The following is a 13928-nucleotide window of genomic DNA, read 5'->3' as shown; positions in this document are numbered from 1 at the left end:
AAGAGGATGGGGTGGTGGTGAAAAAAACAGTGATGACTAATGCGCTAAGACTTTTCAATTTGAAGTGGATTGACAATAATGGAAATGTAAAAATCACAATGAGTAATGAAGATGAGGAGGATGAAACGGAGGAAGAGGAAAAAGTTGGCCGAAGAAGCTGTATTTGTGCTGCTGCTGCCACATTCGGCTTCATAAAAGACACAAAGAATGACGCACCTCCGGTCAGACTGGGTGATCTGGTAAGTAGTTTTGTAAGTAGTTCAGTGTCGGGTCTGGTCTTAACAGCTGTTTAGGGTCCGGTCTTTGCTCTGCTGTCATTTAAAGGAGCTTCCACGGTTTCTCCCTCGCTTTCCCTCAGCAGTGTTAAGCTTTGTTTTATGTGACAAATGATCCAAAGTCACCTCACTATTTTCTTTTAATTATAGCCAACAATGACGCAGTGTGGAACTGCCTAAATTTACACCAGTCAAACGCAATATGATAAACAACAAATAGGGAAAAGTTAACCTTCCTGTGTTTTCTCTGTAGATTCCAGTACAGAACGTAGCCATCTACGTCATCAACCCAGAATGCATTGCGCAGGTGAAAAAAATATAACAAAATATAAATTATTTTGAAGTTATGAGTTTTGACGTATTACAAACAGCAATTTTTTTAGTTAACAGAAAAATTACAACATATTTAGGCCAACATGTTAAACTAATCGTGGATCCCTTTTAAATATTAAGAGAAGCAAGAAGTTGATGCAAATCAAATAGAAAGGTGTTTTTTTTTCTTTGTTGCTAGTGAAAATTTATGACCATAATTTAATTTCACACACAACTGACCTCTGGCACGTTTCCAAAAGTTTTGTCCTGGGATGTTCCGAGGCATATCAGGAATCCATCTATGTCAGTTGTAGAATTGCAGAGCCATATGAAAGTATTCATACTGAGACCTGTTCACATAATTTTGAAGCTCTTTTGACATCTGAAAATGATTGCATGGAACTGCAATTGGCCCTGTCTACTTTGACACCCACAAGTAAGATCCAGTGCAACCAAACACCTTCAAAAGTGACTTAGTAAACGAGTATTGGTGAGAGTGTGAGAAGTTAACCATTGTCAAAAGAAAGCTATAAGAGATCTTGTTTGCCATATAATTTGCTGATTTAAATTTTATTTTTATGATTGTGAGAAACGCTATATAAATAAACTTTGCACTGCAAAAATACAGAATTTTACCAAGTATTTTTTAAATCTACTTTTTAGAGCAAATATTTTAGTACACTTGAAATTAAACCAAACTAACTTAATATTGATAAAAAAGTTTTAGTTCCACTGGCAGATTATTCCATTTGTAGGTGAAATAATCTGCTGGTACTTCCACTAGTACTTTTTAATCAATATTAAGGAATCATTCACTTAAAACAAGCTCCTACTCCCACATCTTGCTGTAAAATTACCTGAGTTTTGTCTGATTTCAATGTACCAAAATATTTGCACTAGAAACTACATCAATAATAATTGGTAAGTTTTTGTGTTTTTGCACTGCACTTACTTTGCTGAAGGAGCTTTGGTGAGATGAGACCAGAATTTAGTCTCCTATTCTGCATACAGAACACGTCTTACGGAGTACAAGCCAAAGCAGGCAGACTTGGAAAAAAAAGAAAAAGAAAAATACAAGATGATAGACTTGAGAAATGGAAAGCTCTCATCTGGACTGCACTGCTGTCAGATGTGATGACGTATCTGTCTTGTGCTAGACACCAGCAGTTGCAGCAGCCCTGCCTGTGAGAGGAGGATCCTGGAGGAAGAGACAGGCGCTCATACACCTGCTGTGTCCTCAGGCTGCAGTGGTGCAATTTAACACCGATCTTGAAAACCCAACGCATGCAACAGTTTCCAGAGCAATGCTGGAACACACTGAGTCTTTGTCTTTGAAGGTGCAACATAAACTGTTGACTGTGTACAAACAAAACATCTGGCACCATCCTTTCATTAATATTTGACAGTCTACCTAAGAGCTCTGCATATAAAAGCAGACAGCTGTGAATTGTAATCCTCCTTCCGCTCTGTCAACATTCACTTGCTTTTCAGCACGTTGGGTTTTTTGTGATTGGCATCCCTTCCAACCCACATCTAACTTATCTTCATTCCTCATCTTTAATTATTACTGCAATGTCAGGGATTTGTCACTGCCTCCTACAACTCTGAAAAAGTTAATATATGGCACAGATGGAGTCCTCTAAACAAATTAGGCTGTCACAATGACAATCCCTTATGATAACATGGCAGCAAAGGCAGGACCGAACAGCCGGCTCTGTCTCGGTCCACATATCTAAAGGGTCCCCTTTTTTTTAAACAATACAGCATGACATTCTGGCTTATTAAAGTTTCATATGGTCCTACAAGGAAGCTTTAGTGGTGACAACATGAGCAGACACCACCTGAGAGGAGCATGAGGTTGACAGTTATGAGAAAACCAGATCATGACAGGAAGTTTATTTAAATACAGCTGCTTTTAAAAGCTGTATGTGAATACATTTTCTTTAAGTCCATGTAGTTATATATATATATATATATATACATATACAGTTCCATGTAGTTATATATATATATTTTCCACATAATTAGTTATGTGGAAGATTTATTTTAAAGATGGTCTATTGTGCTTTCTTGAACAGGTTAGGTTAGGATAGGGCTATGGGCTACACAAATACATTTTTTGAACAATATCATTCTTGGATAATGAGATTTTAGTCTGCTCTGTTCTACATATTTTGAGCTCTTTTCAGGATAAGCTGTTTTAGTACCTCTTGTCTCTTTAAATCCCAATAAGCTGCTGCTGGCCACGCCCCCTAAACTCAATGTTTGCATTCACATGTGAAAATTGCACTCTAACAGCAGAGAAACAGCCATTACATAACCTTGATAAGTATTTTCTTTCTTTTTTTTTGCTCATCCTTTTAATCAACAGAGAGATGGACAATTAAAAATATATTTATTTATTGTATTTCACAATATTTACATTTCAATTGAAACTGTTTTTCCGATAGACTCAAGAATCTTAGTAAGTTAGTAATCACACTGATCTATTTTAATGGTCAAGTAACAAATGTAAAACACAAAAATAACATGAAACTAATTCTTGATTTTTGAGAAAAATGTTGGAGTGCCAAATTCCTGAGTTGAAGGAAAACTTTGCAAGAAAGATAAAGGAGAATTCAAAATAAAGGTCTTTTGAGAGAAGATTCAGAGTTAACGTAAAAAAGTAGAAGCCTTACTTTTGGCCTGGGTCTTTTTATGTCGCCTCTCAGTGAACCCAACTGGGTTCCTGGATCTTTGGTTCCTCTCGACAGGGGAATCTCTGCACAGCATCTGTCCAACCTGACCTGAAGGTCGTCTCCACAGGGAGGCATCTGTCACAGACCTTGAATGTTTGGTGGTTTCTTTTGTTGAAATCTGAATCGAACAGTTAAGGGGGGGGGGGGGGAAACAAGCTTTCACCTCCAGCAAATAAACTGAAGCTGCTGAAACATTAAGGAGCATCAAGAGGAGAAACAAAAACAAAGAGTTAGGGTAAATAAAGATTTTCCACCAAATCTACCGGTCGATCAGATCCAGAATACAACTCAGGGAAGGCAAAACTTCTTTGATGCTTCTGTGTGTTGTTCTATCTCTTTAGAAATTCACACTCTGACTCTCCTCTGAGTTAGCATGGAGAGCTCACGAGAGCCACAACATCATGATGTCATCAGGTGCTGGTCACCCCAGCAGCGAAAAGCCTTGGAAAGCATTTGTGCATCACATTAGATGATGATTAAGAAAAACAGGCTCTACTGTCCAAAACCGTCTCAGTGGGGAGACAGTTCCAGAACAGTAAATATTATTTTACTGGGTGGAAGCAGTTTGAGCTCAAGGTCTACTGAGGTCTAAGTTAGCAGAAAAAGAACATTCACTCTAAAGAGGCAGTATTATGAAAAATCAACTTTTATTAGCTTTACATCGTGTTATTATGTTTCCTCAATTTTTTCACGCGTGTTTGAGAAATCCTTTAATCTCCCATGACAACATTCAGCTGTGCAAAATGCCTGGTCGAACCTACTGTAGCTCCGCCTTCAAAATGCAGCTCCTCCTCAGAGCTGCAGTTTCCAAGCTTCGAGCTTCCGCCTCACAGAGCAGCCCTCTCCCACAACTCTCCCACTCAGGTCCTTCAGACTAGCCAGCAGCAATTAGCAAACACCCAGAGAACTCTGCATTATAAGAGCTACTTTTTAGAGAACGATGGTAAAAAGGTTGTTTTGATGACTTCCTGAAGGCAGAGTGTAGGGAAGATGAGGACTTAAAGAAACAGAGGCCCAATTTCAAGGCATTAAATTGTAAAGTAAATTTTTTAAGTCATATTTGATATATGTGGCATTTTCATAACAACTGAAGCTAACATACTTACTTGATTGTGCTATACAGTGACACTGTGTGCCTGGAAAATACATAATACTGTCCCTTTAAGAACACTATTTGACCTCATCTAAATGAACATCTTCTTGTCATTGAATGCCATCTTCGCAAAACAGGTGTGTTTTTAGCCTTGATTTAAAGGAACTTGGTGTTTTCAGCTGTTTTCCCAATTTTTTGGAAGTTTGTTTCGATTTATTGTGCATAGAAGCTGAATTCTGCTTTTCTGTGTTTGATTCTGGTCCTCGGAAAGCAGCAGAGCAGACCAGAACCAGAAGACCTGAGAGATCTGGAAAGTTGATACAACATCTTTAATGTATTTTGGGGCTAAGCCGTTCAGTGATTTGTAAACTAACAGAAGAATTTTAAAGTCTGTTCTCTGGGTGATGTACTCTACATGCCTGGTGTTGGTGAGAACGCCAACAGCAGTGTTCTTATGCACATGTATATTCATAGATATGTACTGTACACCACTGCCCAGACAGAGTGGAAATGGGCCATTTCAGTAGCATGCTTTTGCAACCAAATTGATCTGATCGGTGCACAGTTACAGCTGCCAGAGAACAAAATGACCAAAATCTATCTAGCCTTTGTAAATGATCCTCATTTCATTTAATGTCTGTTATCTAAACTCTAGTGGCTCCAATAAATCAGAAATCACCCTGAATGTGTGGCCCATTAGTGGAGTTGATGAGCCTTAGAGAGGCCAGTTGTGTCTGTGGGCACATGAGCAACACACTCGGTGCTCTAAGGCCGTCGTGTGTCGATCCAACCTGCAGGCGTTTTCATCTGCTTTGTGTTTGAGCGGTGGTGTCGGACTGGGAGAGCAAAGAATGAGAAACAGCACTGGTGACAGATGATAGAGGCAGTCAGTACACTGCTCATCTTTTTTGGCATGAGCCCTCAAGGACAATCCATACCAGAAACTCTCGTTTGAACGCCCGACAAAGTTTGTAGGCTTTTTTGCATAATCTAAACGAACAGTTCTGGGAGATTGTCACGCTTAGAATTTTAGAATACCATTTCTCTGTTATTGAGCTATTTTCTTATTAAAATAGTTTCCACAATCTGAGCTCCAGTCCCCATCTCTCATTAGGCCTATTGGCTGCCGATAAATTATTGGCTAGAGATGATTTAGTTGCTTTTAAAAGTTAATGACTCAAGTACTTCTTACTAGAGAATAGTGTCACATTGGAGTGTTGCGTCGTCAGGGTGTGAGTGGACTGGTTGTCAGAGCAGGAATCCAGGTAGCGACATGAAAGCAGAGCTGCACAGTGTGGCTGGATGTGAAGAATGCACACAGCAGGAAAGACAGACCGCGACGAGCACCGGTCGGGAGGATGCAACCGAACGAGGCTGCCAGGAGACGAAACGCGTACAGACTTGATCGTATACAGAGTGAAGGATTTCAGGAAATGTGAGGAATGGGAACAGAACTTTGCTTCTCAGTCACACTGTGGCAACACGTAGGGGAGTTGACAATCCGGTGAGCAGCGGGCGTCAGTGTGTGGGTATTTATACTGCAGAGGCTTGATGAATGAAGGCTCCCAGGTGTGCGGGCAGAAATAGAGACACTAGAACATTATGGCTCTTATTTACTCACACACTGTCACACAGAAAACATGGGGGTGGATAAGCAAGAGACCAACCTGACATGCAGGAAGAAGGAAATGAAGGCATGGGCCGCCTGGGATAGGTCCACTCACACTTACAGTATGTCAGGGAAATACTGCAGGTTAAATTTGTTTGGCACATAAAGCAGGTTGGGCTGCAGAGGGTAGAACTGCTGCCTTGCATCAAGAAGGTCCTGCATGTCATTTGTATGATCTCCATGTGCATGTGTGGGTTCTCTCTGGGTAATCTACTTTTTTTCCACAGCCCATAAATACAACATTCAGGTCAATTGGTTTCTCTAAGTTGACCTTATATATGAGTTTGTGTGCATTATTGTGTCTCTGTACCTGAGTTTCCATTACAAATGTGCAGAAAACTTTGTCTATTCCTCTAATGTAAAAAAACCCCACAATTTTGCAATTTCTGTATTTCCATTAAATAAGAAACATAATCAAAATCCCATTGTTGACATGATAAGTCATTAAAAAAACATGCCGCACCATCATCCTTCTACCACTTTTCATCTTCTTTGTTGTTCTGTCAGTAGTAACATCCGGTTGTGGACTCGTTTCATGTAAAAAAAAAAAGTGTTTTTATTTCAGTTTTTTTAAATACTCTAATTCCGATACAGTCAAAAAAACACTTCAGACTAGTGCAAAAAGTTTTATCAAAAATGTGAGTTGTGTTTCCAATTTGCACAATCGTATGGTGAACAGAAAAGCAGCTTGTCTGTTCAACTGGTAACCTGTCCAGGTTGTCCCTCCCTCTTAGCCAATGGCTGCTGGACATGGACAACCCTGCACAAATAAGAGGGTATGGACAAGGATAAAGATACAAAGATTGATCTTTTCCAAGATCTTCTTTAAGCAAAAACATGTTGTTTTTCAATTTTTAAAAAAAGATTAAGATATCAAGAGAACCTTAATTAATGAGATCTTATTCTTTTTTTCTCTCTCCTTTTTTGTCCTACAGCTGTGACTGTAACTCCAAAGCTGCGACAGTTGGAGTTCAGCATTGGTAAGTCTCTAATCTTGCACAATGTTCTTCTTCTACATAACATGCATTATGTGTACACATACTAGCAGGGGTGTCTAAAGTGCGGCCTAATCTTGCCTGCCGGCACATGCTGATTGTGCTGAGGAAAGATTTTTACTGACAAATAAAACTCTTATAACAATGGAAAATGTTTGGTAGTACGACACCAAGAAGTATCTGTTTTTTAAAAACCACAGTTTGTGCTGTTCTGATGTCACAGTAAGTAGGACCAAAAATATACTGTGACTTTAACTCATAAGAAACTTAGCAAAGAAAGAATCACTTGTATGCAATTCTTGTTGCAAAAGAACAGTTTATTGACCAACAAAATGGAAAACAATTGACAACAAGCAATTAGGAAGCAATATGCAATTTAATGAGGTACATTTACGAGGCACTTTGTGTTCAATTTACAACGATTTGCAGATCTGTTTCCTATAAAATACAACTACTGCATGTGGTGAATGACGGTATCATTTTCATGAACTGTCTCTTGCATGTTCCAGTATGAAGTTGTAGTTTAGAAGTTGATTCAGGAGCACCAGCATGAAAATTTTAGTATTCAGTTGCTTTGGTGGTTTTGTGGCTTTGTGTGGTAGAATCATCACAGGAACCTGTTGTATAAAGACAGATTGGTTCAGAGTGGATGTTGGCGAGGCCTGAGATCTTAGCATTGCCATTGTTCTCGCTCTAAAGGAGTTATTCTTAATTTGCTGTGATCCAGTGGGACCTGAAGAACGTCGAGCAACCCTGAACTTGTGTCAACAAGTCCTATAGTGCTCACAAGTTGGAGTGATTTGTTTTAAAAATGACTTGTTTGTTTTATCAGCTTTATCTCAAAGCTTCAGCTGCTTGTCTCTCTGGAACAGCTATAAAATGCATTACAGAGCATTTTGTTTTCGAAGTCCCTGCTATCTAAGGAGGGAATCTTATGCATGTGTTTGAGTTTTTTCCAGCTCTTATTAAAACTCTGGGCTCGTATTTGTGAAAGAGCTGCAGCTGTTTCATATTCCACGGGGGTGAAAAATTTGTATAATGGGTCTTAACTGTTTTCACTTTGTGTGTGTGGTGTGGGAGTGGCAGCAAACCTCCTCCGTAACATCACAGCCAATTAACATTTAATGAGATAACTGTAGGAAAGCACATTTTTTACTGGAACAATGCTTTGCTGTGATGGTGATGATTAAAAAGGAACTGTTCCACTTTTGCATATAAATTTCAGCTTATTTGTCATAAAAAAACCTTGTCTGTTTAAATGGAAACAAACTGAAATAAGTTGACCGGTTCTATAGGAACCAGTGGTTCCCAAAGATTTTCAAAATTCAAAAGTTCAAAAGGTGCTTTTGAATTGTGAAAGTCCCAAAAAGATGAATAAAAGTTAATGGTTGTAATATAAGAAGATGTGAAAAATCATTTTGCACATCACTGCAATTTGAAACACTTCTAGTAGTTGTTTTTAAATTTATGCCATCAGTATTTCCACTTTTCAGAGCAAGATTTAATTATGTACCAAAGTACTTCTGTCGGATAACTGCCGAATTTTTAAGGCGAGAAATGCATGAAGTTCAGAATATATTTGAATCAAGGAATGGCTGCATTTAAAAAAAATAAATTTGTTGTTTTCTAACGCAACCTTCCTGGTGTCAAAGGAGTTGAGATACTCATTGAATTTTATATCATTTCATTTAGTTACATCATCTGAAAATGTCAAAGACAAGCTGCTGTGGAAGAAGCTCAGATTTTTCCGAGTGAGGTTTCTTTTATGTTATGACCAGTAAATTCTGGTCTTAACTGCAGTCGATAATTCTCTCAGCGTCTTCACTTTAATCAAAGTAAAGAGAATTCAGAATTCACCAAAAGCTAAAGATTTACATCAGCAAAGTCTTTGTTCTGCTCCGATTAATGATCCTGGTACTTTTTAGCAGTAACCAAAACATTTTTTTGTTGTTGCTGTTGTTGTTTTCGTTTTTCCAGCCAGGTCATTTAAAATTACCCACCCTTGAAATTATACAAGGTAAAGTTCATTCAAATCATTAATAAATTATTGTGTTAAATTATGTACACATTTTTTATTAAATGTTAGAAGCATCAAACGCACATAGCTTTAATTTCTGGAAAGCAAAAAACAAAACTAAAAAAAATGAAATCAAAGCCTTTATACAAAATTTTACTTTACATGGTGTTCAAATCCCTTCATCTTTGTCCAATATTTTCAATATTAGATTCAGAAGATTCAGATTTTTTTTGGCCCAAGTCTTGCCACTGATTGTTAATAGATTAAGGTCTGTACTTTGATTAGGCCAGTCTAATACTTGACCAATACTTTCAAGTTTTGATATGGTTTGGTTTTCTTGTGGAAAACCGACATAGTGATCTGATTGAAGCTCATGTTTGATGTTTCTCCTGCATGGCTTGTTGAAAACTGCAGTGACTTCATCTGACACTCTTCTTACCATGCTTCCAAAAAAGTCAGATCTGTTGGCTGATTGACTAGATGTCCTGTTGACAATTTTTCTTACCTTATGCGTGGATCTCTGGATTTCTTCCCTTGGATCACTTGACCGCTTCTGTGATTCATTCTCTCCTTGCTCTGTGAATTTAGGTGGTAGGTTTTGTTTTTCTAGGTTTGCATTCGTGCCAAACTCTTTCCATCTATAGACGATGAATTGGGAAAAATGCTGTTTCAGTTTCTAAGGTTGGAATATTGCTTTTTAACCTAATTCTGCTTTAATTGTAATCTCCGCCACAACTTTCTGCTTTGTCCGTTAGTGTTGCTCATGACTAATATTCTGCAACAGACGTCTGAGTCCTTCACAGAACACCTGGATTTATAGGGAGATTAAATCAAGCACAGGTGGACTAATTAGGTGAATCCAGCAGCTTGCACTGTAATTTATTAGAAGTATCAGATTTGAGGGGACTAGATAAAAATGTTTCTCAAATTTCAAGAATATCATTTTCAATATTTTGAACACAATAATTTTTGCTTCACTTAAGAAATAATGTATTACTCTTTGTTTGTCTCTCCCGTACCGTCCCGATACACAAATGTAGAAAAATGTAAATTTTATTAAGCTCTGTTATAAATGGCATTTCCCCCAGACTCTTAGACAAAATGGTGTGCAGATCAGAGCAATGGCACATTAGAGGATAATGTTGTTGAATTGATTTAGGTGATGAATGCTTATCATTAGACATATATCATTCTGGAGATGAGCATGTATTTGTCTCATGTGGTAACCTCCATGCTTCCCTCTGCCATTACACTGAATTCAGACTCCTTCTGGAGGTCACAGAAGTCTCCTGCATTAAAACCCATTGCTTAAAAATTCATCTTGAAAGACGTCAACGTATTCCAATCAGTCTGAATAAATACACTGCAGTAATTGAAGTCTCCAAGGATGGGCAAACATTATTACTCAAATTGAACAATTGTTGTGGTAATTTGGGAATCAGTTCCGATTTACTTTGGCAGTTTGAGTAACTTGAATGAAATTGCCAGTCGTGACATTGTTGAATTAATTTTCACCTAAGCTAAGGAAGGCAATTCAGTAGTAATCAACAGGAGGATCTGCAAATGTAATTTTCTTGAAGCCACTCCAAATTTGTTCACTCCTTTTTTTTCTTGCTCTCCAATCCATTATTTGAGTCTGTGACATTTTAATGAGCCATATTCCTCCTCCCTCCATCCATGTTTCTCCCTCATTACCTCCGCTCTCCCCCCTCCATTTAGACTTCCTTCCTAAATCTCTAAATGTTTCTCTAGGGGACTCTCTTGTCCTGTCTCGTCACTCTCTCCATTTCCTTTTCCTGCCTCCCCCACCTACAGTAATAAAGGTTCTTAGTGCAGAGGTTTCATCGAAACGCCACATTCCTTTGCGAAACCCATTATTGTGGTGTTTAAAGGGGAGACGCTTCCAGTTTCAATCTTTAAATCAGCACCCTCCATACTAAAACACACAATGTTGATCACTGTATGTTTAACTTATTATACCAATGCTGTTATGAAACTCATAGGAGACTCACAGTGCTGGTGAGGAGTGGGGATAAGCTCATTATCAGAATAAATATGCTTAATAAAGCTTCCAGAGAACCCAGCTTCATCTAAATATCAGCAGCTAGATGAATGGAACTGGGAGTCCTGAAAGAAACTGGTTTTGGAATGAACATATTAATCACCTGGAATGGCCAATTCTCTAACCTTAAAATTCATAAACTATGAATAAAAGCTGAGTTTGTGCCAAAGAACAAAACAATTTAAATAAACTCTACAAATTCTGCCAGGAAGGTTGTTTAGGCAGAATTTTGCCAGAAGCTTGCTGATGGCTACAAAAAGCACATAATCAATGTGCAACCTGCTAGTGGGCATTTAGCTCAACATTATTGGCGCTGTATGAATATTTGAACTTTTCTGTGTTATAACACTGTGTGGATCAAGAATCATTCACATTAAAATCAAGATTGTATGTCATATAATCATTTAGACCCTTTGATAAAAAGACTTCAAATGCATCAATAAAAGCATGAAATGCATTTAGAATCATTCATGCCTTTTAATGATTGTATGCAAACTTTTGATTAGCACTGTAAATCTCCTCTGAGTTTCCTGTGAGAATTGGTAAACAACTTGTCTACTGTGTCCCTCCTTTGTCAGTTTTTATTTTTAGCTGTGATAAAGCATCTCTTTGCATGCTTTATCACAGAGCAACCAAGTCTAATGTAAACTCTTTTTGTCACTGCAGTAATGACAAAGCAGCAGCTGAAACACAGGCTGATAGATGCTGCTGCTTTCAGCTCATATGAACATGGTTTTATGCCTTTTATCTCCTTCTGCATAAGCAAATGCCAGACTTCTTTAATGCAAGTCTAAAATTCCTGCTGCCTGGAATGAAGGGGGAATATAAAATTAAAATGACCCCTAAGAGATGATGTATGAGGTCTGGACTTGAGCTGCAGGATACCTATCAGGACTCTCCTGCTGCTTCCTTTTTACCAGCCGCTGAAAGAATCCGATACTGAATGATACTGTCTTATATTCTGGGTTTACAGTTATGGCCAAACGTTTTGGTACTTATACAGATTTCATACTTTAGAAACTTTGCTGCTACAGCTCTGGCAATGAATGAGGTAAAAAATATTTTTGGGGGAGATTATTTTTGTATAGCAAAGAATTCTGTAAGCTTAAAATGTAACTTTATAACAGCAACCTATTGGCCACTTTATGTGCATACTAAAAACATACATACTAATGCATACTAATTAGCATCTTGAATGAAATCTTTTGAAAGCACAACACACTGAAGCTTAAGGTACTCTTGTCAGCTAAAAGGTGGAAACTGAAGCAGGCTCTCCAGAATTGGACAACAGCAGATTGGAAAAGCATTACCTGGTCTGTAGAGTCTCAATTTCAGCTGGGATCAGAAAGTGGCGTAGACATGAAAGCATGGATTCATTCCGCCTTGCATTAATAGGTTAGGCTGCTTTTGGTGGTGTAATGGTCAGGGGGATATTTTCTTCACACACTTCGGGCACCGTGATACCAATTGAGCATAACACAGCCTACCAGGGCTATAATAGCTCTGGGTTTGTCATTATGGTTTAGTTTTCTTTCCTGGTGACTTTTCCTTTGTCTCATTTACTTAGTTTTAATGAACAAATAATCACTGAGCGAAAAGCTAAAGTAAATTGTCAATCGAAAGACAACGACAGAGATGAGGTGTTAAGTAGCTTAAAATATTCTGAAGATAACGTCATGTTGCAGACACAACACCCAAAACAGCTTTTCTGTGGTTAAACTTATAAAGGTAAATGGGATCAGAGGAGCAGTTAAATAAAACATCAGGTCAAAAGCGAGCCCTTTATCTAAAGCCTTTAAAGCTTATGCAGACCATAGACCATAGAAGAGTCGAGACACGGATGGACAGGTAAATAAGGAATCTAATTATGTGGAACTGCTATTTTTCTACCACAACAGATAAAAACAACACTTGTCAATCCATCTCCATATCTTACCATTTCCTGAATAAGACACCACAACACTTGAAGTTATCATTGAAGGCGAGACTTCCCCCAAACCTGAAGGGAACAGTCAACCTTTTTCTGGACTAGGACTATGACTTCACGCTTAGAGGACTGACCGTCATCATGACTGCTTTGCACTCAAACCATCCTGGGGCATGCTGAAGGTCATGGCCTAAAGATGGCAACAGAATGACATCATTCATACCAACTAAAGATGTACCTTGGAGGCTTCAAACCAGACACTCTCCAATCCAAAGTTGATAATTATAAGAAATGTGGGTCAGAGTCCAACCTACCCGGGGAACAAGCTCAACATTGTACCAAGAATGTGAAGACAAATATAACTTTGGTTATACAGTACAAGGACTAAGTAGCCCTAACAAGCATCCATGTCACCCCATACTTTGACAGCACTTCCTATAAACTACCTTGAGGGTCAAAGTCATAAGTATTTCTCAAATCCAGAGGACATACAGTGCACATTGAAGGTATTCACACCACTTCACTTTTTCCATATTTTGTTTTATGTTACGCTCTAATGCCAAGTTGTTTTAAATTAATCTCATTCCTCAAAATTCTACACACAAATACAATATTACGACAATATGGAAAAAATATGAGGCAAGTTTATTTAAAAGAAATAGAAAACCAATAAATTATATTCACAGCCTTTGCTAACTACTTCATTGATCCACCAATTACAGCCTCAAACCGTTCTGAAACAAGAAGCTTAGCACTCCTTTCTTTGGGTAGTTTGGCCCATTCTTCTTCGTATAGCTTGTCAAGCATCTGTACACAACCATTTTCAGATCTCTCCAGAGT

At 38.2% G+C, this 13928-nt stretch overlaps 1 protein-coding gene across 3 annotated transcripts in view; it reads left to right on the top strand.

The window, feature by feature from the left end:
• inpp4b (inositol polyphosphate-4-phosphatase type II B) overlaps positions 1–13928 on the top strand; it is a 199897-nt gene that overhangs the window by 9663 nt on the left and 176306 nt on the right. For all 3 annotated transcript variants that reach the window (XM_032563682.1, XM_032563683.1, XM_032563681.1), the window contains exon 2: positions 7023–7067. In XM_032563682.1, coding sequence (XP_032419573.1) covers positions 7023–7067 — 45 coding nt within the window. The remainder of the gene's footprint in view (positions 1–7022; positions 7068–13928) is intronic.

Source organism: Xiphophorus hellerii, chromosome 5 (genome assembly GCF_003331165.1).
Source record: "Xiphophorus hellerii strain 12219 chromosome 5, Xiphophorus_hellerii-4.1, whole genome shotgun sequence".
In the NCBI taxonomy this organism is placed as follows: Eukaryota; Metazoa; Chordata; class Actinopteri; order Cyprinodontiformes; family Poeciliidae; genus Xiphophorus; species Xiphophorus hellerii.
Note: the sequence above shows the minus strand (reverse complement) of the source record. Positions and strands in the feature narration are given on the sequence as shown.